General features: G+C 40.4%; 3 protein-coding genes across 6 annotated transcripts in view; 1 reads left to right on the top strand and 2 right to left on the bottom strand.

Moving 5' to 3' along the window:
• Window positions 1-4837, top strand: part of ddx31 (DEAD (Asp-Glu-Ala-Asp) box polypeptide 31) — a 39360-nt gene extending 34523 nt beyond the window's left edge. For both annotated transcript variants that reach the window (XM_010900096.4, XM_010900095.4), the window contains exon 21: window positions 3580-4837. In XM_010900096.4, coding sequence (XP_010898398.2) covers window positions 3580-3724 — 145 coding nt within the window. In that variant the 3' untranslated portion in view covers window positions 3725-4837. The remainder of the gene's footprint in view (window positions 1-3579) is intronic.
• A 1321-nt stretch (window positions 4838-6158) lies between these two features.
• Window positions 6159-9738, bottom strand: barhl1a (BarH-like homeobox 1a). Its single transcript, XM_010900094.3, has 3 exons — window positions 8861-9738; window positions 7547-7754; window positions 6159-7101 (listed from the first exon to the last, which is right to left on the bottom strand). Exons 1-3 carry the CDS (start codon window positions 9285-9287, stop codon window positions 6825-6827), a joined length of 912 nt encoding a protein of 303 aa, XP_010898396.2. The 5' UTR covers window positions 9288-9738; the 3' UTR covers window positions 6159-6824.
• A 4522-nt stretch (window positions 9739-14260) lies between these two features.
• cfap77 (cilia and flagella associated protein 77) overlaps window positions 14261-27996 on the bottom strand; it is a 55569-nt gene continuing 41833 nt past the window's right edge. For all 3 annotated transcript variants that reach the window (XM_020052137.3, XM_013136599.4, XM_013136598.4), the window contains exons 3-7: window positions 23805-23904; window positions 22134-22377; window positions 18106-18211; window positions 17661-17762; window positions 14261-14573 (exon numbers count right to left, since the gene is read on the bottom strand). In XM_020052137.3, the coding sequence (XP_019907696.3) occupies window positions 14451-14573; window positions 17661-17762; window positions 18106-18211; window positions 22134-22377; window positions 23805-23904 (675 nt within the window). In that variant the 3' untranslated portion in view covers window positions 14261-14450. The remainder of the gene's footprint in view (window positions 14574-17660; window positions 17763-18105; window positions 18212-22133; window positions 22378-23804; window positions 23905-27996) is intronic.

The following is a 27996-nucleotide window of genomic DNA, read 5'->3' as shown; positions in this document are numbered from 1 at the left end:
GTCTGATGAATCACGTTTCCTTTTACATCACATGTATGGCCGGTTGTGTCGCTTACCTGGAGAACATATGGCACCAGGATGCACTATGGAAAGGAGGCAAGCCGGCGGAGGCAGTGTGATGCTTTAGGCAATGTTCTAATGGGAAAGCCTGGGTCCTGCCATTCTTGTGGATGTTACTTTGACACGTACTACCTACGTAAGCATTGTTGCAGACCATGTGCACCCTTTCATGGCACCGGTATTCTCTGATGGCATTAGCCTCTTTAATGCGCCAGCCACAAAGAAAAAATGGTTCTGGAATGGTTGAGGAACACAACAACAGAGTTCAAGGTGTTGACTTGGCCTCCAAATTCCCCAGATCTCAATCCAATCAAGCATCTGTGGGATGTGCTGGACAAACAAGTCTGATCCATGGAGGCTCCACCTCGCAACTTACAGGACTTGAAGGATCTGCTGCTAACGTCTCAAAACATACTGCAAATGCAACCCAGGAGTTTTCTAAGGAAAGTATGTGGAATATTCTGCAATGGACGAGTCATGACCTGATCTCAACCTGATTGAGCATGCATTTCACTTGCTGAAGACAATACTTAAAGCAGAAAGAACAACTGAAGACAACTGCAGTAAATGCCTGGCAAAGCATCAGCGTTTGATGTTGGCCATGCTTTCCAGACTTCAACCTGTCATTGCCTGCAGAGGATTCTCAAAGAAGTATTTGAAATTAACATTTTATTTATGATTGTGTTAATTTGTCCGATTAAATATGAGCCCCTGAAATAAAGGGACTGTATGGTTGCAATTCCTAAAGGTTTCATACAGTATTTTTGTTCAACCCCTTGAATTAAAGCTAAAAGTCTGCACTTCAATTGCATCGCGGTTGTTTCATTTCAAATCCATTGTGGTGGCGTAGAGCCAAAATTATGAAAATTGTGTCATTGTCCAAATATTTCCAACTGTGGTTAATCAGTCCTGCCACTGTTATAACGATATGACTACCCTAGCTTAAGATGTCTTGATTTATTGGACAAAAAGTGTTACATTTAATGTGATTTGGGGTTCTCTTGACAAGGGATTAACATTGAACAAGCTAACATTAGTTAAAACAACTTTATGGACACACAAGGGTAGAACTTGGAGGTAAGGTTGGTGATGTCTGTCAATTATGAATGATTGTCATTAGTTAATAATGCATGAGGAGGATTAGCTTTCACTACAGCAATTGTTTTTGTTTTTCTCAACAGAAGTATTTTTTTTGGCTATTTTGCTTTATGGCCTTGGTGCCCTGGCCGATAGCCTTGGTGCCCTGGCCGATAGCCTTGGTGCCCTGGCAAATTGTTCCCCCTTTAGGCCACGTGGCCTTGCTGTTAAATTAGAGGCCTGCTTGTAGATCTGCTCAAGCTCTAACAGATGGCCATCGTCATGTCTCCCCACAGTTTTTCAATGGACTTTGGCTGGTCAAGAACATTCAGACATGTCCCCAAGCCACTCCAGTGTTGTCTTGGCTGTGTGCTTTGGTTGATGTCTTCACCCTAGTCTGAGGTCCTGTATCCTCTCAATAAGATATTCTTCAAGGACCTCTCTGTATTTTGATCCATTCATCCTTCCCTCAATCCTGATCTGTTTCCAAGTCCCTACTGCTTAGAAGCATCCCCATAAGCATGATGCTTCAATCACAATGTATGACGTTCTAGAGACTGTCGTTGCATCATCTCAGGATGCATCTGAACCCAATCTGGAGTGTCATGGCAAAGGTTCTGAATACTTAAGTATGTTAGGGTTTTCTAACATATGATTTAATGGTTAGCAATGGGGGGCCTGATCCTGGATCTTTACCGATCAGATAAAACCTCACCCCTTAACAAATGAATTGGTGTCTCCTAGTGAAGCAGGTGTTGATGACCTAGCTGGTAGCCGCCCTTCTATTTAACAGCTAGGCTAATTATAAACCGTAACCCCTGATGAATAAAACTCACACAAAACAGGATGCATGTCTCCATGGTTTTACCCCTGCATCTTGATACCCCACACACAGACAAGTGCGCACATGGCCTGCCTGAAGTTTTGATTGAATGCCACCTCCGCTTTCATACATTTACTCATAAGTCTGCGACCCACTCAGTAACAGCTATCAACCCTTTTTACTCACTCTCACTCTTTGGTCAAAAGTAGAATCACACTAAAATGTGGAATCAGGGTGTCATTCAGAGCACTGGCAGGGATGGTTTGTTTGGGTCTTCTGCCGTCAGTTGAGACTTCATTACAGGTGTCTGCTCTGCGGTGGAGCAGCATCCTTGTCCAGGCAAGTCCCCTCTAATGGCCTGATTAGTCCAACAGCAAACCGACAAACACATCACAACATGCACCCAACAAACAAACATAACACACAAAGCTTTCTCAAAAGCCCATGTCTCTCACACACATACAGTCACAGCCTCTGGTGTAAACTCTAGCTAGACTTCACACAGCTGACTGTGTCAAGAATACAGAGACCACATTGTTTATTTACGCTGTTGTCTCTGGTGACTGAGGCTGCACAAGGACTTGCCAGAGGGGTTCTTTCTGTCCCTCCAGCTCTTCAACATCCTTTTGGTAGCAAACAGACAGCCCAATGAGACATAGCCATGTTCAACATTAGCGTCTTCCAACTGCGCCACATTTCCTACATTCTCTCCCTCATGTTAATTTCTTCCACTCTCTTGAACTGTTTGAATTCATTAGACATTTTTAGCAGACGTAGTTGAAAAGTAAAAAAATAAATGTATAAGGTATGAGAGAGAGATTTTGTTGATTTCACTATACTTGCAGCAAAAACCGTCTGTCTTTCTCGTCTCTATCAATAAAACATAAACGCCCAAAAATATATCTTAACAAATGAAAATGATAGTGTCAGTATGTGTAAGGTTTTCAAAAAGCAGAGAGCACAGTCCATTTTAACGTCAGACTGCACTGACCGTTTCACGTTTGGCCGAGGCCACACTGGTCAAGCATACTGTGTAGAGAAATACCTTCCAATTAACCAGGCTGCTTATTCCCACTACCTCCAGAAGGATTCGCTGTAGAGCACAGCCAAGCTGCAGATCAATAATCTTGCTACCGGGAGACTGGCTGTCTTGGGGTGATCAGTGTCATTTTCCTGGGCGTATGCCGGGGCCACAATGCACTGTGGGCCCTAAACGTCCTTCTGGGGGGGCTGAGGCCACGGCTGCCCAAGGGCTGGTTTCAGCTCCAGGGGTTATTGATTGGATAAAGACAGACTGGTTTTACACGCTGCCCCTGCTGCGAGGGGACACGGCAAGTTATCACTGGTCGATAAAGGCACTCCTCCCTACACAAGAAATGTTTGGTCTCTGTCATGCAATTCTGTCCTCACTTGTAAAGTGCGACTCTACTGCTCAGAGTTAGCCGCATCAATTACCCTGTGGAGCGCTCATACTTTGGCCTAGCTGATACTTAAGGATGTTAAGGATGTATTCAGTGTAGGATAAAATTCTGGGAATTAAGAGACACTTTTAGTTAGTTTTTCAGCAGCAAGTATTTTTGGTAGTGCTTAACAAAATCCACTGCTTGTTCTCCTTTCAGACCTCCCATGAAGAAGTTGAGTGCCAAAGAGCGGGAGGCCAGTCTCATGCGCTCAGAATACGCTTGCGGGATAGATGGGAACTCCAAAAAGAAAAAGAGGAAGAAGAAGACTCACGCTGAGGGGGAGGAAGACAGCATAGACTAGTAGTCAGGTGATGAAAGGTTATCCCTGCTGTACTGACTTCAACCAATCTCCAGCCCATGGAAGCTGTAGTCTGGAAACCTTTGTGACTGCTCCTCATAGACCTAAACCGATCACATTCTTAAGATGTAAGGTAGTAAAATATTGGGTTAGTATTGTGAAAATACTTTGTAATACACCTTTTTGCTTGTGTGTATTAACACAATACATAACCTATTGTACCTATTGTATTTTGTCTTAAAGGGAATGTTTTCCACAATGTGAGTGGTATATTTTCAGCTGCTGCAGTGTCAATGGCAGGAATCAGAGGCATATTCATTTGTATGTGGACTTGAACCAATTAACCTTTTTAAGTTTGAAAAGGTTTGTTGTTCAATATGTTTTATAAAAGACCCCAATTTCATCTTTGACCACAACTAAAGGAGCCATTAGCTAACCATCAGTGGTTGAACATAAGATGGACCATCAGAGAAGTTAATTATATCGGAATATATAAATGCTCTGCAAAGTCACATTTCTCATCAACAAAGGTATGTTAATAATGTCTATGGACTCTTACCATGAGGGGTTGGAGTGTATTCCTTGCTATCAACAAGGTTGTTAAAAATCTGTTTTTCCCCAGGTATGATACAACAATAAACAGATTTCCAAGCGGAGGTTCTGATTTTATCTACACCATTTTTAGGTCAACAATGTATATTAATAAAGTATACAAAGGTTTAATTAAATTAACTCACACTCTGAATGTAGATTACATGAAAAAAGATGGATAACTCAGTTTTCTTAACTGCACAAAAGCCGGTTTTTAACAACTTTGTTGTTACCCATGATGGTTAGTAAAGTTAATAGGTTATACACATGCCTTTGTTGAAGAGATGCTGAGGCTTTATGGGTTTTGATATAATTAACTTTTGTCAGCCTATATGACATTCAGCCGCTAAAGGTAAGCTATCAGCTCCTTCAGTTGCAATCAAAGCTTCTCAAGATCATGAAAGAATCCAGATGTATTTGTGCAATGAAACCAGCTTAAATGTTTTAGTATGTCAGAAATCTCATAGCAATATACATGACATAATGTGCTGATAAAAGAAAAAATAAAATAAAATTGGAACAATACATTTAGTTTTTAAATGTTTGTGTCCAGTTGAATACTCTGAGAAATGTAATTGGTTGGTATTCTATGAAGGTTTTGAAGTTCATGGTCGTTTTTTTGGTTACATAGAAATGCATATATATTACCTAAATATTAATAATAGGCTATTGACTAGATTATTATGACTACTATAAAAATATATAGCAAAATATTCTAGTGCTGGGCTTATTCATCATAGCGTAATGCCTCAAATTATGCCATTTTTGAAATGTTGATAAGTGAGGGAAATCTCACCATTATAACTTATTGTAAGGCAGCTTTACAAGACAAATTAGTTGACTTCTTTGTCCGAACGGTGCTTCTTGTTTGAGTGCTAAGGGCCGTTCCACAACCTTGGTTAACTTGAATTTCACGAAACGAAGCAGATGGAGAAGTTCGGCGATATTTAAGGCGTTAAACCCCGGCTGCTGTGTAAATGATGAGGGAGTGTCGCGTGCATCGCCGCTGACCAGCTGTCCTTGTCCCAGTCTCTCCACTGTCATATTAAGTAGTGTCGGCCGGTCACCAGCTGTTGTCGCATTTTGGCCAAGACACAATCTTCACCATCACTTAAGAAATTAGGAATCATCATTGGCATAATCATTCGCTATTCTGATAATCGCTCACTTTAAAGGACATCAATATTTTATTGACTATTGGCTAATTGTTCGGCAAATGTAGGCTATGACAGTTCAGATAGTTGGAAACGACATTGATTATGCAGGAGGCTGAGTAACTACTGGCATCTTGACAATTCGTTTCAGCAGTTCTAGAGGTTTGTAACACTAACCGATATGAATTCTTCGCTGGGTGGTTAACAGAATTTGAATATTATTTTGTAAAATGTTTGTTAGTTTGACAGGATTTGATAATTTTGTTAATCTGCATTCAATTTTTGAATGCAAACTCACTTTTAACATATAGCGTACATATGTGTTGAATTACAACATGTAAGCTATATTTTATAAATTCAAACAATGAGTTGGTCAAGACTCCTAAACAGTGACAGCCTAATATGAGCTCGTCTAGACAGGCCATTTAGTTGATTTGCTATTCCCAATCTACACGGATTAGCCTAATTTAAATGGTAAAATGTCTTTCATACATTACAAAAATACTTATGAAAATAGGGGAGTCTGATCTTGATTGTCGTCTCTTAACGTTATGTAAACTTTTTTGTCGTATATACCGTAAAGAATATAGAACTCATGAATCCAATTTTCACAGCAGGCCTATTTATGTTTATTATTGAATAGTCAATGCTGTGCAATAAATAAAATCATTCATTGCAAAGTGTTAATTTTTAGACCTGGTTCAAAGATATTTGTCAACAAAATATGCTAATGATTTGCATACGTTTCTCATTCCTTAATTTGAATCATAGACGCGTGTGAAAATTGTCAGTTTACAGTAGGCTACGTAGTATTGTCTATCGTTCGACCACATAGCCATTTTTTGTAAGAAATTTATTTGTACATAAAAAAAAACGTTAATGTATCCACATAAATACAACCCCTTGTTTTGGCTCTGAATAAGATAGGAAAGATACCTTAAAACGTGATAACAACTAGACAATGCGAGTTTCACACAAGTTCAGATAAGACAGTTCCCACCTTGAACAAAAAATGTATGTCATATTTTCAATAATAAATATTGCCATACCTCCATATAAGAACGTAGCCTATTTGTCATTTTTGTTTTTAGTGAGTAACTTGATTTGTAGGCTACCATGTAATTGCATTTTTGCCTGTATCCAGTATATTTCCGTTCGTTAAAAGATAGCTTATCTGTCAAAAAAAGACCTGAAATGAAACAGAAAATATTAAATTACACATGACATACATAAATACGTTTCCCCTTAAAGCCAAATTATACCATTAGTTCATGAATATCTTTCCAAATAAAAGTTATTTGCCTTGAGTCTTTATTTTGTCCCTCCTTGGGATGTCCCTTGGCTTCTGACAGCAGCTATCACCGGTGTGCAGGTCGAGGGAGCACCCCAGACAGAGAGGAGAGCGGCTCCCCGCCACCCTGAAGACCATGGAGGAGAATTCTTGGAACCAGCGGACGCTGAATTGGTGATGGTGCGGATGGGCTTCTGTACAGATATAAGCTCGCTTGATCTAGGTTCGAAACCAGACTTTGTGAGTAGAAATATGGCGACGGAAACATTCTTTGAAGAGCGGAGTAGTTGCCTGCTTCCGCCAGCAATTCCAGTCCTACCGCGGTCTGGCGCTTCCATTTCGTTCTAAAACAAAACATGAAATGTATGATTAAGGGTACGAAATTAAGACGTACAGTTTGACATACTTTTCTTGGATTTTAACAATTGTGAGGCTATAATTAGATGTAGTCCAGATATATTTTATAAGCATTTAAGCGTCCAACAGGCCTATTCTGTTCATTAATAAACATATGTAGCCGTTAGAGCAATATGTCAAACCGTCTCACAGCTGACAGCCACCGGGTAAATCATGTATAATTATAGTAATTGTGTAATTACAGCATGGCAGTTAAATTATTGATATAGCATGGAGTAATTTATTATTCATGCGTAATGTGTTGTGCGATAATGTGAAGCGCGTAATTTCTCCAGAATTATATCAGAGGAATTAGCCATACCAGTTTGTATATTTTTGAGTGGGGCAAACCATGATGTATGTCCATTACAATTGATTTCTCTTGAAACTCACCGTCTGTTCTGATACCAAGTTTTGACCTGAGTGTCGCTGAGGTTAAGTGAAGCTGCCAACTCCATTCTGTCCTGCACACTCAGGTATTTCTGGCGTTCGAAGCTGCGCTCCAGCTGGGCCAGCTGGTGATCAGTGAAAGCGGTTCGAGCTTTTCGGGGCTTCTTCAGCCGAGAAGATTGACTGTCCCGGTTGCTGTCTATGTCTTTTGCTGAAATAAATTAATCTTAAGTAATTAAACAGAGAATTTACTAAAAGACTACCAACATAAAAAAGCATATAAATATGATACGGTCATTTCAGGTTACCGTAAAGTATTGGTTATGATAGGATATGTTTTTAAATATGGCTGTCCATATGTCTTTAATTGTCTTACTTTTTACTTTTGCTATAACTAAATATCTCAGTTGTTTCCATGGTATTTGCACAGTGGATAGACTATATGACAGTGAAGCGCGAAAGCTGGGTTTTATATGGGCTGATCTGATTCTCAGGGAGCACAATAATCCAGTTAATTGATCCACAAGGGATGAAAACCAGTCAACCGACTTGTGCGACTTCACAGGACCGTGGATAAGTCCAAAATAAAGAGCTGGAAACATCCTAGTGTTACAAATCTGATTATCTGATGGACAAATTGCAGCCAGTTCCCGAAGCATTACTTTGTATTGGTAGCAGATTAACCAACTGAAGAGATCAGATATATGAAACGCTGCATCCATGCAATGAACACCAGTCGTTCACATTATTAGGCCCACTAAATTTATATTGAACAATATGAAGAAAAGCTAGTTTATGGTTTGATTTACGAACACAAACATACACAATGTTTTTATTTATAGCCTAAATTTAAAGTGTCATAATAGACCTATCAAATAGATTAATAATAAATATAAACCGTTCAGTACTAAAACGAACAACTGTTTTCAGTGTTGCTATTAATATCATTTTTATGTTATTCGTTACAACCAAGTTCCATTACATAAAAAAAATATATTTTGTTGATGTTCGAAAATCTATTAAACACATCATTACATATTAGCCGACGTGGGGATAATTTAATGAGTACAATGTTATTTTTTCTCAAGATCAATACGAAAATATATAGAATTGGTCTGCAAAACCCTGGTCAAAGGGCTGTTGGGCTGGCCGATGGTTCTAAATTCGTTTTTATTTTTATTTGTTCAATTTATAGGATTATATGATAATGTTTAATTCATAAGATTTAGGCAAATTCGTTTTTTAACATTTTCTAAAAGAATCGCCTTCATGAGAAGAATCACATTGAATTTGTTTTACTCAAGTAATATGGCATACCTTTGTATTCGTTGTCAGAGGAAGAGTTGCTGTGGATTTTATCCATAAAGTTGTCCGTTATTTTGGAATCAAATTGTTCAGAGTCCGGAGCGGGATGTCCATTACTTGTGTAAGGAGCACAGGCGGCAAGTGGTTTATTACAGTCTGCAAGTATATCGCGAATAAGAAAAGACGAAGCGACTGTCCGTGGCTGGGGCAGTTGTCCATGTTGTAGCGAGGACTCAAGCGCAAAAGCATGCCTGTGAATCGCATCTTCCACACATTCCCGCCGCGGAGAGAGAGGAGAAGAGCAACCGCTTTCCGGGTCGGACCTCGGGCTTAACTCCAGTGGAGACCGACATTCTCCTTTCAAATTATGTGGGCTTGTAGGTCTGCGAGACAGCAGGGATTCAATTCCAAAGCTCGATCCATTTGTGTAGAGCTCCATGATCAATCTGCACAAGGCAACTCGATAATTTGGTACTTTTATACAAGCATTTGTTTCCCAAGACCTACTCAACTGTCCAGTTGAAAACCCCAAAACAACTGATTTGCGAGTTAGTTTTTATCCACTTTTAGCCATAATGCATTTTTCTGCAGCCTGTATGTTTGCATAGAAAACCTTCCGAAAATGAAAATCTAGGTTATGCTGAAATAAATCCTAATTCCACATGGTTTGTATAGAAAAAGCTCCTCAAACGACAGGCTCTCAGGGCCAGCGAGCTCATTCAGCCTCAGTCTTCAGGACCAAGCGGTAATTCTTCAGGTCGAACTTCAAGCAGTAAGTCTGTATTCTATTTTTTTCCTTTGAGGAAAAAGACACTGACAACTGAAGAAGTGTGATATGGATGAGGATGCAGTTGTTGTGGCCCCCAAGCAGAAATAAATGACTACACAAAGCCCCCTTGTGACCCTATTCACTACTAAAGCACAATTGTCAGCTTTTAAAGGTGTCTCCACCGTTCTTCCTCGATGTCTTAAGCCCATTGGCTTAGAGTGCTTTTGAGTGATGAATATGAGGAGAGGGGAAGGAGGAGAAAAGACTGAGTCTGGAGAGAAGAGGGGGCTGATTCAACCATCTCTTGGTTCATCACTTTCCTCATTACTGTAAATATGAGACACATAATTTATGAGGCCCAGGTCCTGTATCTACCTCCAATACATATTTTTACACTGATTCTTTACACATTTGCCAACATGGCAATTGAGAATTCTGAGTTAGAGCACATACTTCCACATAGTAACAATCATAGAAGGTCCTAAATGTATTATTTACAATACAGAAATATGTTTCAAGGTTTACCTGTTCAAATTATATGATCGAGTTGGCATGTCATTAGGGTATAATGCCACTGGCAACACTTGAGGCCAAGAGGACATTGTACATGTCAAAAGTATACTCTGATATTTTAATTCAGCAGATGGCAAACTATGGACCTCAGTCCTCAGCCTGAAATGTAACTAACTGTATTACTGAATGGTTCCGAAGTGTGTTGGCAAGACTGATGTCTGGAAATTGAGTCTAGTTACGAGCTGATCTGGAAGAAAGCGGTAGGATTAATACATTATAATAGTACTCTGTGCCAGATCTGCAGTTGCCTTCCTTTCAACTGCAGGGGTCGCTGTGGAATTAGTCGGGTTGAATGTACTGTACCAAACATTTTCCTTTTAATCTTACCTCTCAGCCTGTAGTTTTGCCATGTAATGTGCTTCCTTGTGTCTATTGGCTTGCACACAAATTGTGTGTTGTCACATTTTTTCATTGTCACATTTTTTTAGGCTCACATTTCCTTCTGATATTTACATGCAAACAAGGTAGTGCTACATCCATCAGTATCATTGTGCCACACATCCAATGTGCCTCCTTGTGTGCATTGTCAGAAGTAATAATCATCCTTTGACTGAATTAACTCTTTCTGTTAAGGTCCAGTGAAGTCAAAAACATCTTCAAATTATATTACGGTTGTATTGCTGATATTGTGTAAACACCTTTTTGGTGCAATATGAGTTCAAGTTTCAAGTTTATTTATCAAATGTACCAAATAACACAGCATCATTCTGCACAATGAAATCCTTGTGACATGGCACCCAACATTTATGTAGTAAGAATGAAAAAAATATATAAAGCGTACTTTAAACTAGAAAGAGTACTGTAAACTAGCAGAGTACTGTAAACTAGCAGAGTACTGTAAACTAGCAGAAATAAGCAAAAAACTACGTAGTGAACGTGAAGCCATTGTCTGTGCGACCTTTCTCTACTCTGCACAGGAAGTCAAGAGTTTGAAAAATACTTTTGTAATTTCAGTCTCTTTTGATGCACTGGTACTTATAGCCAACTGCATGATATACCAAAGCTAATCTAATAATAAGCTAAATTACTGTTCATCTGGTTAAGGGGATAGTCTCTGGACCACTTAATCTGCCAATCAGGAATGGGTATGTAAATATATTAACCTGTAGTTCCTAGTATGCACAGGATCAGTCCTGGCAGATCTTTTTAAGAGCCAAACAAGGAAAAGTAACTACAAAATGTTTTCTTTTCATTAAAAAAACACACAGTAATTTATAACAGACTTGGATTCGCCTAGTTTAATAAAGGTACATCTGTTACATATCATATACAGTTTACATAGGTTTTGATTTTACTTTTTGTTTAATGGTAATTCCATACTTTGAGATTTTTTATATTGCCCATTTTGAATACAACCCAGTTTCCAAAGAAGTTGGAATGCTGTGTAAAATGTGAAGAAAAACAGAATACAATGATGTGCAAATCATTTAAACACTATATTCAATAGAAAATTGTACAAAGACAACATATCAAATGTTGAAACTGAGAAATGTATTGTTTCTTTAAAAATATATACCCACTTAGAATTAGATACCAGCAACACATTTCAAAGAATCTGGGACAGGGGCAACAAAAGTCTGGAAAAGTTGTGTAATGCAAAAAAAAACCTGGTGATACATCGCACAAATAGTTAGGTTAATTGGCAACAGGTCAGTAACACAATGGGGTATAAAAAGAGCATCCCAGAGAGAATGAGTCTTTCAGAAGTAAAGATGATGAGGGTTTCACCACTGTTTTAGACTGCGCACGCAAATAGTGCAACAATTTAAGAATATCTCAGTGTAATTGCAAAGAGTTTGGGGATCTCATCATGTATGATACATAAAATCTATAAAAGATTCAGAGGATCCAGAGAAATCTCTGTACTCAAGGGAAATGGGGGAAAACCAATATTGGATGGCCGTGATCTTCGGGCTCTCAGGTGGCACTGCATTAAAAACAGGCACAATTCTGTAATGGACATCACTGCTTGGACTCAGGAACACTTCTGAAAACCATTGTCTGTGAACACAGTACGTTGATGCATCCACAAATGCAAGTTAAAACTCTGCCATGCAAAGAAGAAACCATATATAAACAAGATCCAGAAACACCGCCACCTTCTCTGGGCCCAAGCTCCTTTAAAATGGACTGAGGCGAAGTAGAAAACTGTCCTGTGGTCTGTCAAATAGAAATTAGAAATTATTTTTGGGATGCTGTGTCCTCTGGACTAATGAGAGGGACCATCCGACTTGTTATCAGCGTACAGTTCAAAAGCCATCATTCATGATGGTATGGGGGTGCATTAGTGCACACGGTATGGGTGACTTGCTCTGAAGGCACCATTAATGCTGAACAATATATAGCTCTGGAGAAAAAATAAATCTTTCCTTTCCAAAAAAGTCAAAAAGAAAGGTTTTGAATGAGGAACAGAAGGGTTAAAATTAAGAGACCTCTGCAAACTGAACGCTTCTGTTCCTCACTCAAAATCTTCCATTTCAAAATGTTTAGAAAGGAAAGAAAAAGATGCAGTGGTCTCTTTCCAGAGCTGTATATAGGTTTTGGAGCAACATATGCATTTTTCTGGGAAGGCCTTGCTTATTTCAGCAAGACAATACCAAACCACATTCTGCACGTATTACAGCAACATGGCTCCGTAGTAAAAGAGTGCAGGTGATAAACTGGTCTGCCTGTAGTCCAGACCTGTCACCAATGGAAAAATTGGGGGCATTAAGAAATATAAAATATGACAAAGGAGACCCGAACTGATGAGCAGCTGAAATCCTATATCAAGCAATCCTATATCAAAACTACAGCAACTGGTCTCCCCAGTTCCCACATGCTTAATGAGTTTTGTTAAAAGAAGAGGTGATGCAACACAGTGGTAAATATGCCTGTCCCAAGTTTTTTGAAACGTGTTGCTGGCATAAAATTAATGTATTTTTCCAAAAACAATAACATTTCTCAGTTTCACCATATGATATATGTTGTCTTTGTACTATTTTCTATTTAATTTAGGGATAAATGATTTGCATTCAGTTGTTTTTTTTGCATTTTACACAGCATCCCAAATTATTTGGAAAACCGTTGTTAATTACTGCTTGTTCAGTTGGGATGAAACGTTTCGACCAGATCATGACATCACAATCAGATCAAATTATAATATACCAGTTACTGTCCATCTGGGTAAGGGGGTGGGATCTTTGGCGTCTTGTCAGCCAAATATGGTCTGTGTATGTAAATATCTTCAAATGTGTTTCCTAATACCAACATAACCAGACTGAGGTTTCAATGGGAAAAGGATGCTCAGGCAAATACATGATACAAAATGTATAAATATATGTATATTTCTATATATGTTTGTATATAAAATATATTATTTAATTATTTAATAGACATGATTCATGATTTAAAAAGAAAAATACGACATGGCAGCTTTAAGCTAATAAGCTAATAATTTCTATGTAAGCCACCAACAAAGAAAAAAAATTATAATCAAAATATCAAATGAAGCTGCATCTGTTTGACTTTTCCATCAAATTATTTATACTTGAAACAAAAACAGAGAAAATCTTAAAAGCCAAGCTATGACCTGAAAACAGGTTTTCAAACATTGAAAAGCAAAGCATTAGATTTAGGTCTACCTCATTGGTAATAGCAGCACAAAAGTGAACAGTTTTTTTGTTAACTTTTATAGTCTAACTCAGCGAGTATCAATCAGCTACCCACATGACATTAGAGCATACCTCAGCAAACTGATGAAGTGGACAACACAGTATTTATTGTGGCAACCATGTAGGTTTGGACAGATGTACAATATCATTTTCTTTTGTTTTACAAACATAACGTACCAGCTACAATACCGAAGTTGTAGAAAGTGGAATCCCATGATGGTGATGTTGTCAGTAAGGTTCAGTGTATCTGAGAGCGATTTGATTAAAGCTGTTTAGAAAATACATCTTGCCCCTATCCCAACACTAGAACACTGCATTTTAAAATGTTTGTGCATTTTATGATGTGTGAAATATATATATATATATATATATATATATATATATATATATATATATATATATATATATATGCGCATTTATATATAATAACAGTACCAGTCAAATATTTGTATTTAAATCTGTATCAAACATTTGTAATAGATTTAGGACATTCTATATGTTGGAAATATTGTTTGGCCAATTACTTTGCATTTGACATGTTTCTGATATTTTTCACTTGTTCACATGTTTTTGATGTGTTACTACTAGACTCTCTCGTGGAAATGATTTAACCCATGGTGTAGGTCCCCTGGCCCAGCTGACCTCTCCGTGCGACTGAGTCTGAGAGGTGGGCACTAAAGGCCTTCTTTCTTGCATGTGGGTCCCGGAAGGTATCCAGGGCTGGCCCAATCTGCATGTGAGAGACAAAGGGACAGTTATTATGAGCGTGGCTCAACCAGTCCTATATACAGAGGGACAGAGATGATGAGCATGGCTCAACCAGTCCTATATACAGAGGGACAGAGATGATGAGCATGGCTCAACCAGTCCTATATACAGAGGGACAGAGATGATGAGCATGGCTCAACCTGTCCTATATACAGAGGGACAGAGATGATGAGCATGGCTCAACCAGTCCTATATACAGAGGGACAGAGATGATGAGCATGGCTCAACCAGTCCTATATACAGAGGTACAGTGCAATGCCAAACTGCAGTCAAGTCACGATCCTGATAAGGACACATATGACCTTCCCTATGATGACTTCCAAAGGTTTGTGCTGAAATTCTTTGGTTGTGCGAACCCAGTTTTTTCAGCTATCCGGCTGGTTGGTCTCAGACTATCCAGGATGTGAAAAAGTTCCTCTGGTTGTTACACTTCGTCTGAGATTACGGACCCAGTTTGAAGTACTGCTATATTCTCTAAAATTACATTAGAGACGGCTTATTGTAAAAATTGAACATTCAAATTTTGGAAACATTTCTAGTGGACATTCCTGCAGTCAGCAAGCCAAGTGCATCCTCTTTCAAACTTGAGACATCTGTGGCATTGTGTTTCATGACAAAACTTCACATTGGTAAGTACAGTACCGGCCCTTTATTGTCCCCAGTACAAGGTATCCCTGTATAATGATAATGCAGTTTAATCAGCTTCTTAATATGGCATACCTGTCAGGTGGATTGATTATCTTGGCAAAATAGAAATGCTCAATATTATGAATGTAATATATAAATAACCTTTTTTCTTATTTTGGCTCTATACATAGCAAGTTTCAATTTGAAATTATTATGATGTTTAACAATAGAATCTCAGCTTCTATTTTAAGGTATTTTTGTATCACTATTTAGGTGTCTTCTTTCACATCATTAGCAAAAGTCAAGGAAGACAGTGAAATGATTAAAATATAGAAACACAGCCAAAATTAAGGCTAAGTAAGATCTCTACAATAGACGATCAAAAGTGCTCACCTTATTGAATAAAAAAACTAAAACAACTGTCCGACAGATCAGGAACGCTATCAAGAAGGTAGGCTTGAATGTGTCAGCCATTACCATCTGCAGAAACTCCAACGGCAAAACTATTGACACTACAAATGCTATACTGAAACCAAAACTTCAAAAACAGAATTGCCAATGTATAGTTTGTTAAAAGTACCTAAAAGAGTTATTTTGACAAAGATACATTTGTACCAGAGTGATAGCAAGAAGCAAGTCCAGAAAAAAAACGATCTGCTCTAAATCTACAGAATACCATCTCAAGTGTTAAAAATGATGGAGGGATTGTAGCTGCCATGGACCTGGTTCATACTTGTCTTCATTGACAGCAGCAGAATACATTCTGAAGTGGGCAAAAAAAGTGTTTGCTAAAATAGCCTACAATCCATGCCTCCAAACAAATTGGATTCTTTGTCATACAGCAAGACCCTGAACATACTGTCATAACAACTACAGAGTTTTTCAGGGCCAAAAGATGGAAGGTTGTGGTCAAGTCAGTTTTTAATTATTGTACATGCCTTTTGATTTGCTGAAGATAAGACTTAAGGTTAAAACACGACAAAACAAACAAGAATTGATCATGTCTGTTGTCGAAGCCTAACAGAGCACCAAAGAGGATACCTAGTCGGTTCATAAACTTCAGACGGTTATTGTCTTGCAAAGGACATGTGACCAAATACTAATTACAGGAAGTGTGACTGATGCTTTAAGATTTATCTTTACTGGCTTTCATACACTCTTTCCTCTAGGCATTTAGATTTCTGTGTGTGGGAGAGTGGTTTGTCATAACCCAGTGCAGTGTTACATGGCAAAGTACATTTGGTATAAAAGTCCTCAGATATGGAATGCCTGTCAATCCGGTAAGTACATACTATTTCTTGTGTTTAACGTGTTGCAAATTGCTTGTAGCTTGCTTCAAACACTACGAAAAACAGCTCCCATCAGTTCCCTTATCAAATCTACAAGCCAGAAAGATGCACAGTGTAACTTTGCCTGGGTGTCATTTGTTTATTTAAATATTTACTTGTTTGTTATGTTCTCTTTGTTTGGTAGGAAATCATGTATCCTGTGGAAGCATTCCATCTTATTGAATCGGTTTAGAAAAAGCAAGCGATTCTAAAAAAGACAGAACCGAAAGACGCCATGAAAACAAATGACAACATAAACAATCAAATGATGAGCGGATGAAACGCGGAGCAAGCCAGAGAAGGCAGGGATGCAAATGTCGAACCCGGAGCCATCAGAAATGCTACTTGACAGAAAATAATGAGGATTGCTAAATCTTTTATAAGGTTAACATTCGCCTTTCACCGTCAGCTGTCAGACAAGAAAGGCTTTAGCGGTGTGCGTGCCACCAAATAAACCTTCATCGCCTCATTAAAGCTGACAGGCCTGGACGGCAGGCCTCGCCACCAGGCAGTGTGCTACCCTCGTTTGTGTGTAATTTGCACCTGAAATACTGCATACTGTATATATGGTTGGAAGGAGAGGAAACGGGATGCGATTGGGAAAGTGAAGTCAGATGGGGAAGACAGTGTGTGCGCGTGTCAAGCGCTGTTCGTTAGCAAGGCAGGAGGCTGATTTCCCTCGTAATTGGAGGCGGTGGGCATTGTCAATGGAGGATTTTCCACGGCTCACTGGCAGGTTGAGCCATCACAATGATAGCCCGCTTGTCAGTGTGAAAGACCAATGAAAATATGGCACTTTTGATTTAATTGGACGCCTTCCAGCAAAGGGGGGAACACCAAGGGGGTGTGGGTGTTCGTGAAGGGAGGGAAGGAAATGATCCCTTCCCCTGTAGAATTTCCCTAAGGCATTTCCCCTTCCTGTTTACCCGCCATTTGGCCCCTCCCCTCTTCTCTGCTCCCTGTCCTTCCCCACTGATTCTCCCTGGACTAAAAGAACCAGACTGCAAGTGGAAAGATGTTCAGGCACATGCACTAAAAAACGCACATGCACTAGTGAAGCTGTGGTTGTTATGCGGGGCTAGTGGGCTTTTCACCTGCTGGAAACGGGGAAGCTTCCACAGCGGAGCAGACTCAGGCACGGGTCGACTCTTCCTCAACAGAGTGGTCCGTGTCTCTGGGATGCGGCCCAGTTTAGGCTGCTCAGGAGAAAGGTGGACAACAGAAGGTTTAGAAAAGGCAAAGCACAACACAGATCAAAAAACTTACTATACACACTGCCACCATTACAAGCTGACCCTACTACAACTGCAGCTTATCATTTGATATTAAAGAGGAATCAACACAAACTTCCCTTCCTTGCATTCCCTTAGAATGGAAAATGCATGTGAGTTTGGGCTCAGTTCAGCTTTTACCCAAGTCCATTCAGGATGTAAGTTGACATTAGATGACCATTTCAGAATGCCTGATTTTAATCTCCTGTATTGGAAACGGAATTGACCCTGACACTGCTCCAGCCATCCTCTCCTCCCCTAGCCTCACCTTGTTGAGCTTGTCCTCCTCCCTGGCTTTCTCCTTGACCTTCTGCTCCTGCAGCCAGAGTTGGGCGTACTTGTGCTCCAGAAGCTCGTGTATGGGAGTGGAGGGCCTATAACAATACAACACACACAGGATTGACAGTGACGTTGACCTGACAGGACCGCCCAAAGAGTCACCACTTTATATGAGGCAGCATCTGAAACCGCGCCCTGTTCTTTTTCTACTTTTTATCAGTATTAGCCTTTCTTTATAAATTGTGTAATAACGTATGTAATAACAATGGCAAAGATGTTGCTTAATGTAGTCATAAATTTGACAGTATATTATGAAGTGCAGCTTCATTTACACCACCTCGTTTTTTGGGTGGTGCTCTATCTTCTCTTGAAAGCCAGGTCATGCTCACTGAGTTTGTACCATCAAGCTTTTTATGAATTATGGATCAGTCACATTTGTCAGATATTTTGCTACTATAAGTACTTTCTGTTTATGTCAAGGTACCATTCCAATGTCCGAAATCTAAGCTCCTGATACCGGACCTCAAACTGCTTGTGGCAATGGGAGTTGGAGCCCCGGATTGGCTGACTGTTTGTGTCCTTCCTCCCTGTCTCCCTCCCTCTGTGTCTCCCTCTGTCTCCCTGGATGTTCCTTCTGTCATGTCAAAAAGAAATATAAAAATGCTATAAAAATATTTAAATGTACCATTCCAATTTGCTACCTAAGGTCGCAGTTTATACAGATTCTCTACTAATTACTGTAGTGAAATTTGTTTCCACGTTTTTGGGATGGGGTGATTATGGTTCCCTGTCTTTGTGACGTATGCAATACAGAGGCAATTATGATGGATTTGGACGTCTCCATTAACACTGGCCTTGACACTGAGAACCGACAGGCCCCTCCACTCCAGCTACACCCCCCGTGGTGACTTTTATTGCTTCATTAGTGCGCGCCACAAGCCCCAAGACTCATCCCTGCTGCATGAGCATGCAGGCCTAATCAAGTCAGACAGCCAAGGGTGTTAAAGCACTGGAGCCGCGGTGCGAGCAGCCCGGTCTGCAGGAGGGGATTGGTCCCTGCCATTTCCGTCTGCCTGATCTGATGATCTGTCCATTTTTTTATCACAGAGCAGGTGCATTTTTTTTGTTACAGAGCAGGCCGAAAACATTCCATTTTCCAAAACGTCATTCTGCTTGTTTCTCTCACAAGTTCCGAGAGCGAATAACTCACAGTAACTTACAGCTGCTTCCAAATAGCTCAGTGTCTGCGTGGTTGAGCCTGTGTGTGTCTATGCGTGTGTGGATGCGTGCATGTTGTACCATCATCATTTATCCCCATCAGTGTGTTGTCATATGCACAAGGGGAATGGGTCTTTCAGTTGTAGGATTCTAACTGGCCCTCGTTAGGGTTTGCCTTGGCATTTGATTGATAGAGTGCAGGGCACAGCGAGTCCCAGGGGAACCATGATCTTATCTGTTATGTTCTCTCTCTCACCCTCTCGGCCTTCCCTCACATACACTCAAGTGTCAGGGGGAAACAATATAAACCTGCCCCTGACACCAAGAAGCAGAAAAGAGAGAGGGATGGTGGGAAAGACTCAGAGATAGATGGCAATTGTACACAGGGGTGTTTTTAGCCGAATGGTTCAGCAGCTTCAGTCCCAATAGGGGATTTAGAAGATCCCGGAAATAAACACAGGATTGTTGGAGATGGCATCCATATGCTATATAGTACCATAGTGTTCAGTCAACATTTTGTACTCTTTCTCTTTCTTTTGTTGCTTTGGGAAATGTAACATTATGGTATGATAATGTAAATATCAGTCTCATCCTTGGCTGAAGAGGGAATATCCTCCAGTGTGTTTAAGGTTTGGATTGTAGAGCGGGAGACTGGATTTCCCATTGTGGATTAAGCCCTTCCTTCACTGCAGAAACTTCCAGCAAATACTCAGGACAGTCCAAGTCTAGAAGTGTGTCTTCCGAAAGCATGACGCCGTTCTGGTTGTTATCACGTGGCTCGCTCAACCAGGATGTCTAAACCGTAATTCTTATGGCCGGAAACAATGTACCCTCAATTGAGCTCAAAGGGTACCCAAACTGCCACAAGGAGTTGCTAGAGCCCAACAATGATGGCCTTGCCTGTCACAACCTGATGTGTTTCACCTGTCTTTGTGATTGTCTCCCCCGCCAGTTGTCGCCCATCGTCCCCATTATCCCCTGGGTATTTATTCCCTTGTTCTATGATTGGCCCTTTGCCAGTTTGTTTTCTATCAGTTCCTGTCTCTCTGTTGTTCATGTTGACTACTTTTCTCAACTTAGACCTTTCTGCCTGCCCTGACCTTGCCTGCCAAACTCTACCTTTGCTCCACTGATCTGGATTACCAACCTCTGCCTGGCCTGACCCTGAGCCTACCTGCCATCCTGTACCTTTGCCCTGTCTATCTGGATCACCTACCTCTGCTTGCCTGTGACTTGTCTTTTGTCTGCCCTGTTCTATTAATAAATGTGTTGCTTTGACATTGTCCGCATCTGGGTCTTCCCTGAGAATAGTGATGGGCATACGAGGCTTCATTAACATTCTTCCAGCAGCAGGATATTATGCTAGCAGCGTTAACTCAGATTTTATAAAAAAAAATAAAAGCCATTATTGAAATATATAAGGCAATATAGTTAGCAATCTAGTCAAAAATAACGCTAATGAAGCCTCGTTTGGCCATCACTACCAGAGAATGTGATACTTTTTACAGCTATTCTACAGCATCTTTTTTAGGGAGTCAAACTTCAAGGCATGTGTTCCTTTGATGAAATCCTTGCCATTCTAGTAGCTGTCACACAATTCGCCATAGTATACATGCCGATGAAGAGCACGTTCTCCTTCAATGCTCATGTTATTTTCTTTATTTGATTGTGTCCAGTACTGTGCAGGTAGCGTTTGCCCCCGTGTTCTGGTGATGTTTGTGTCTGGGACGAGAGGCTGTTCGACTCAGCATGAAATCTAGTGCTGTGATATCTCCATCATCGTAGGCAAACATCCACCACGCCCAAACAGCTGCTAAAACAGCATCACCGCTGACTTCCAATCAGCCTTGATAGCGATGCTGCTGACATCTTTCAGCAGCATCGCTACCAGACATCTCTGAAAACTGAAGTGACAAATAGCAGGGTACTAAGTGTGGTTCATCAGGTCATTTCAAATCCAAACATCTGGAGTATAGAGCCAAATGAACAACAAATGCTTCACTGTCCCAATAATTACAGAGGACACTATGTAACGCAGGTATTTGCATCAGTTTTTGTCCTACAGACACACAAAGCAGAGGTCCTCATCTAGGGAAGGTGTGAACCTAAATAAATGCTGGCACCTATTAGTGTTAGTGTAGTTGTGATTTCATTATTTCAATGGGATCTCTTGCTTGAGATCTATAAATAACATATCCACTATTGTCGTTGTTTCAAACACTCAGTCCCTGGAGGCGAGACAGATGTGTAAAGCTTTGGTGGTGAGATGTTGGTGTGCCATGGAGCAAAGCGTGTGCATTCTACATGGTTGTGCATACGGCCCAAAACTTGATTTGTTAAGTGGCGGAGGCGGCTGGCTGTCCGGCTCCCACTTAAAAGTTTAAAGGCAATTTCACCTCATGTCCAAGGGAAAATGGGAAACGTCTACTAAATGACTTAAATGCAAATGTAACATCTATATCAATAGAAATAACATGTTGGCAAATTGTCTGACCGTGTTTGTTTATTCCTTTTTCATCAGATGATTATTCAGACGTTTTATGCTTCACTGGATAGAGACAATGGGGAAAGATTCCCTATTTACTATCCCCAAGGCTGCATTTACACAGGCAGCCCACATCGGATATGTTTCCCATTTCTTCCCAAAATCTAATCTAATTGGTCAAAATACCAACTTGTGAGGAAGAAAAAAGATCAGTATCAGTCCGCCTGTGTAAACGCAGCCGTAATAATGCATTAGGTGGGGAACATGGTATACACACAACCCAAAGCCAGTTGACATTAAGAAAGAAGACTCACCGTGTTGAGATGCCAAACGTAGTGTCTGGGGGAATGCGGGGGGGTGCAGGGACATGTGAGCGCACTCTGGCAGGTGCGGCTCGTCTCCTGTCCTGGGTGGCACGATACTGGTAATGCTCCTTGGCTGTCACGAGGCCAGACTTCACCCCCTCACGGTTCATCGCAACAAAGTCCTTCTCAGGCCTCCGGGACTGGCTGCTGCAGCCACTGGTTGGCACAGAGTGTGCGCGCCAGTTGGACAAGGCTTATAGCGTACAACACAAGAGTTTTACACAGCTTTTTTAGAATAGAAACGCTAAACTAAAACTATAAGTCAACACTGATTGTAGATCGTATTAACGTTATGTTAAGTTATGGGCAGGAGCTGATCCTTAATTGGCATTTGGCGCTCGGAAACACATTGTAACCCTTACTGGCCAACCTGAGTGTCGGGTTAGTTGTCGCACGAGCAAGGAACTAAGTGACCTTAGTAAGACACATAAACACATGCAAATTCGCACATGCACGCATACAAAAACCTTATCAATTCATCCAGGACAAATTTCCTTCAGAAACCTTTGAAATGGAAATCAAATATAAGTATTTTACAGGTACAAAGCAGATCTTTGCATAGAAATGTACAATAGATAAAGTCTTTCCTGAAATATTTATAGCTGTGTAAAGATTTGGAAAAAGGCTGTTCTCTGTGAAGTGGCTGATTGAAACACCAATTTCCCTCCAGAGAGGATTTTGATTAGTTGCGAGACGGTGACATCTCCATACGCCGCTTGACTCCCTCCCTCAGTCATCGCCGTCTCTTTGACAAGACAGAGGTGTGTTCCCCAGGTGTTGTTACTGCGGTCGCTGACAGCGAGCCTTTGTTATCCTTGTCACAGTTATTGAAATTCACACTGTTTTTGACATTGATTTTTAAGAGAGCCAACTTGTCACTCCCCCCCCCGCCCCCACTCCATCTAGTCACAAGTGACAGCTCTGAAGGGGGAGGGGCGGGAGACGATGGTTAACTTGAGAGTTAAATCTTTAACTATTTAAAAACACTCTGAGCCTAATCTGACAACTGAGCCTAATCTGGTCACCTTGGTTCCAACTGGGAGTGGGTGGTACACAGTAGTAGTACACAATATGGATCTGGCTGCCATATGGAGCCACCATTTCTCCAATCTAGACCTCCAAGCCAGGCGGTGTTGCCTAACAGCCATGCCTTGGAATAATATCCAGGATCACTTTTAGCTGAAAACTGTGCTGAGGAGATACACACTCCTGTCAATGATAACTACGGCGGAAGAATGAAAAAAGTTACCATCAGATCAACCAAGGAGGATTCATAATAATAACAGCGATGATTTACATTGTTATGCTCCCCAAAATCTCAAAGCACTTTACTTGCCACAGTGACTCCAGAGTCTAGGCAATTGGCCAGCTGGTTGATTCAAGATTCCCTACCAGAAGCGAACGTAGATCAATAATCGTCTTAACACACCAGCTAATTGTTTCCCACTCGATGCCACTAGACATCCTCATTCTACTCCCTGAAGCCGCTATTATTATTCAGTATTAAAAAAAACATTGCAAAAAAAACCAAAATGTTGACAGGCCAATTTGAGGGAAGATTCTCCAGCCTGTCTGGAATTTGCCCGAAGTGCCCCGTGGCCGATCCACCCTGACCATTACCTTCTGAGACTCCTCCGTCCTGGGTGGTTGTAACAGTTCCATACACAAAGTCTGGTCCTGGAAACGCCAACCCATTGGACTTGGTCTTTCCAAGCACAGGCTGAAGGGACAAAATGAAGAACAAAACTGAATTCAATCTTATGTGTATTGGTATTAGCAAGGTTGCAAATATGTCTGTGCGATTCTGTTTGGCATAACAAGGAGTTGACATGACAGCATTAACACATCTGGGACAAGGCTACAACTATCTCAGCCAGGTTCTGAATCCGCAATTTTCTTTTTTACAGGGCCTAGTTTTTACAAGCTCCTTGTTGCAGGTGATTCCCAAAGCTGTCAAGAATGGGAAGGAAAGCTTGAAGACCTTGATCCTTCAAACTTCACTATTGAAAGTGTTCAATTTCCTTTTTTTTTTTACCAAAAACAAAAATCACTGCAAGAAAAGTCGCAAAAACAACACCTGGGACCGCATTTGAGAAGTTAAACTCAAGACAAGAACGCTAAATGTGTCAGGCTTGCTTGGAAGTGATCAATTGTCAGCTACTTTCTGAGGAAGCCTTTAGAGACATTAATAGGTGGAGAGACAGTACCTGTATAAATTACTGTTAATTATTCCAGGTACTTAAAAGCACTAATTACCATACATTATACCAAACAAGATCAAAATGATAATTGAAAGGCATTTGATTATTGTTGCGTTCAAAATAATTTAAGTTAATTCTTATATTAAAAGTTTTGTTTCAAAAGTCTAAGTATTTTATTAGCGGCACAGCTGTAGTAGAGATCCTTCATCTAATGTTGTCTCCCGCTGGCTTCGGTCCCGTAACCCATTCAGAGAGTTGACATTAATAAAATAGTGCAGATGTGTAAAAACAATTAAGCTCACAATAGACCTATTCTTCTACACACCAGACGAACAGGTTCCCTCAACACAAAGCTTGTTGGATTCTGAGCATTCTGTAGAATAGAACTCTCCTGAAAAGACCTGTGTTAACTGAGATTGAAGGGTGATTGACAGAAACAGGACTAAAGGAAGAAGCTCCTCTTCTCTAGCTTTGAGGTGGGGCTTTATACCACCATTCTGTCAAGCTTAAAGGCCACTTTAGCTCTGAGGGAATCTCTGAGAGAGTAGAAGTGCAAGGACCGGTGGGTTTTGTCGTGCTGCTTTGGTCCACTTTGTATCAAAGTTCCCCATTTACATAGCAATTTTTTTAGTTCCCAGTTCTTAGTCAATAAGGGAGAAAATCAAACCCAAGCCAGAGAGTTGAGAGAAGAGTGTGAGGGATTGTTACTCCATATTATCAGAACACAAGAGTGTTCAAGTGTATGACATGTTCCTAAGATCTTCAGGCTCTTTGCTGAGTAAAAGAGACCCGGAGACGTGTGTCAGTCAGACAACAGGCACACATACGAGAGCATCTCCTCTCATGCTGTCTTGTGTGATTTTCAGGTAGATAAAAACAGCCTTTTGTTAGAGGGAACACTTTGTTTCCAGCAATGGGAACAGATGAGGTTTGTCTAACATGTCATAATGGATTCACAATGTCTATCTCACACATGCACACTCAACATGTGCACAAACATATATACAGTACCAACACAAACGGCTCTATGGAGAATACATTTTCTCATATTTGCACCAAAATGTTTTGCTCTGCAACCTTAATTTAAATTAAGGCACTCCAGTGTGTCTAGAAAAATGAAGGCTAGTAGCTTAATACTTCAAATCACTTTCTTTGTTAATCTACTTTTACTTGGGTGCACCATCATTTTTCAACTTGCCCCTTGTAAAAAAGGCCTTTTCATAAATACAGCAGGTAAACACAGAATATTTTTTTAATGTATAGCATTAAATTTAGGGTAATTACCTATATGTAAGAAATGTGGATTACATTACTATTTATCAAGAATGAGCTAGAGTCCATATTCATTAGTTTCTCATAGTGGTCATCTAGGATCATGTCCTTCTTGACCATGGTATTTTAGTCATTTGCTATGTGCTAAAATAAAATACATGATCCCACATCAGCACTGCTACTCTGAGATAGTTTAACACGAAGCCAGATGTTATAAGCGGGAAGCTATTCGCCCTGCTTTGTGAGCATGTGACAACCTAAAGAAATCATCCAACAATGCTAGTTAAGACCTCAGTTCAAATGGCAGTTAAGATCTAAATTCTGTTTTCAAAGGCTCAATCTTCCGGTTTCTTACCCCTGCACATCTTCGTCCACTTAATTCCCGTAGCTATTTTAATCTGAAGATTATTTTTTTGAGAAATCATTTAAGGACGCCAGAAAAAACATGTTGACTGTCCCTAAAGCTTGCTCACCGGACTCCCTTCAATGTTTTTTTTGTGCTTTCGGGATTCAATGAGGGATTAACTGGAGGATGGAGCGACTGAAAAAAGGCAAATAGCTTTTGCATAAAAAGGAGATTAAGTCCAGCAAAAGCTTCTTTTATATTCTCATTTACTGGTGATCTGTCCCTTTATTGTATTTTAATTAACCAGCCGTATAGCTCCTCAAAAGAAGAGGGCCGGCTGGAAGAAAAGGCCTGTTTTTAAGACTGTTCCAAGATGGCTGCGCAGGAACAGATCATTCACACAGTCACAAAGGCACGGAGCTAATCAAGCCTTACATCAGGATCTGCCAGTCTTGTCTGTCTGTTCTCCTCTCCCATGGATTTAATTTCTTCGCTCCTCTTTGTCCCCACTCCACTCATGTGTACTTTTTGGATTTGGGGGCACTGAGATGAGGGCTTAGCCCTGAACCCAGAGTTCACCCTCCCCTCCTGGGCCATCACTACCCTTGCCCACTCCCACACATGTAGCCTAGCCTATGCACTCTCCAGTTGGTGGTCCTCTTTGGATCAGGTGGTAAAACATGATCAATGCAGGGTTGTGGGTCCCGTTCCAACTATCTATATATAAAGTAGGAGCTTGAATTACTGTAAGTCACTTCGGATAAAAGAATCCGCTAAATGGCTTCTACTATAATGAAAGTCAGACATGATAAAGCTGTTTATCAACACTGGCAAAAATGAGAATGTGTTGCCATGCAGCTCCTTATACCCAGACTTACAGAAAGAAAGACAGGCTTTTCAAAACAAAACAAAGTCTTTAGAAGATAAGATTTAATGCAGCCCGATCTGTCTCAGTTAGCAGTTTGCTGGCACTCTCCACTCAGCGCCATCTGGTGCCTGGTTAGGGGATAAACATTTCCCATGGGTAGCCACAAACAAATTCACCTGGTTTTACAACAGCCATGCTCTGTCAACTGAACTTCAAACACCCACCAAAAAGAAAGATCAGGTTATACATTGGTAATAAATCCAATTCTTTGAATACATTGAATGGGCGAGGGTATGAAAACATCTGGGCTAGCAGGTAACTGTATGAGAAGTCCAATAGATGATTCAAAGTGGTCAGGGGAGCTGGGGGATCATCAACATGGATTTCCTAATGCAAAGACATCTCATAAACTTCCAGTTGAGCTGAGCAATCTTTAATTAGCATATAGAAGTAAGCATTTAGAACCTACCACTAGTTATCAAACCTTATGCATCATAGCATCTAGAACCTACTGCATCTTAGCATGAAGAACCTTGCGCTAGATAGCATATAGAACCTAGCTTGCCTTAGCATAAGGAACCTAGTGCATCTTAGTATATTAAACTTTGCACGCATTAGCATAAATTATATAGCACGTCTTAGCATTTAGAATGTAGCTTATGTTAGCGTACATATCCTAGCTTGTCTTAGCATATAGAACATTGCACGTCTAAGTATAGGTTAAAATAAACTGCGCTGAGAAAAAGTGTCCCGTGTCTCATTTTCTGCATTGTTGCCAATATTTTTACATAGAATCTGGTCCGATTTGTGGGTTGTATTAATGTGAATCATCCCAAGACTGGCTGTCCCAATATCTATCCAAGAGCAATGCATAAAATCATCCAGGAAGTCACTAAGAACACTAGAACAACGTTCTGCAATCTACAGGCCTCTGTTGCAGCAGTTCATGACTCTACCATCAGGCACAATGGCACACAAGGCAAACATGGGATTCATGGCAAAGTAAAAAGGCAGTAATCACTGCTCACTAAGTAGAACAGCTTGTAAATCTCGAGTCAAACAGTTCATTGATGATCCTGAATTGCTCTGGAACAATGTTCCATGGACAGATGAGATGCTTTGCTG

The sequence above is a fragment of the Esox lucius genome, chromosome 13 (assembly GCF_011004845.1).
Source record: "Esox lucius isolate fEsoLuc1 chromosome 13, fEsoLuc1.pri, whole genome shotgun sequence".
Taxonomy (NCBI): Eukaryota; Metazoa; Chordata; class Actinopteri; order Esociformes; family Esocidae; genus Esox; species Esox lucius.
This window is presented reverse-complemented; position numbering and strand designations above follow the sequence as displayed.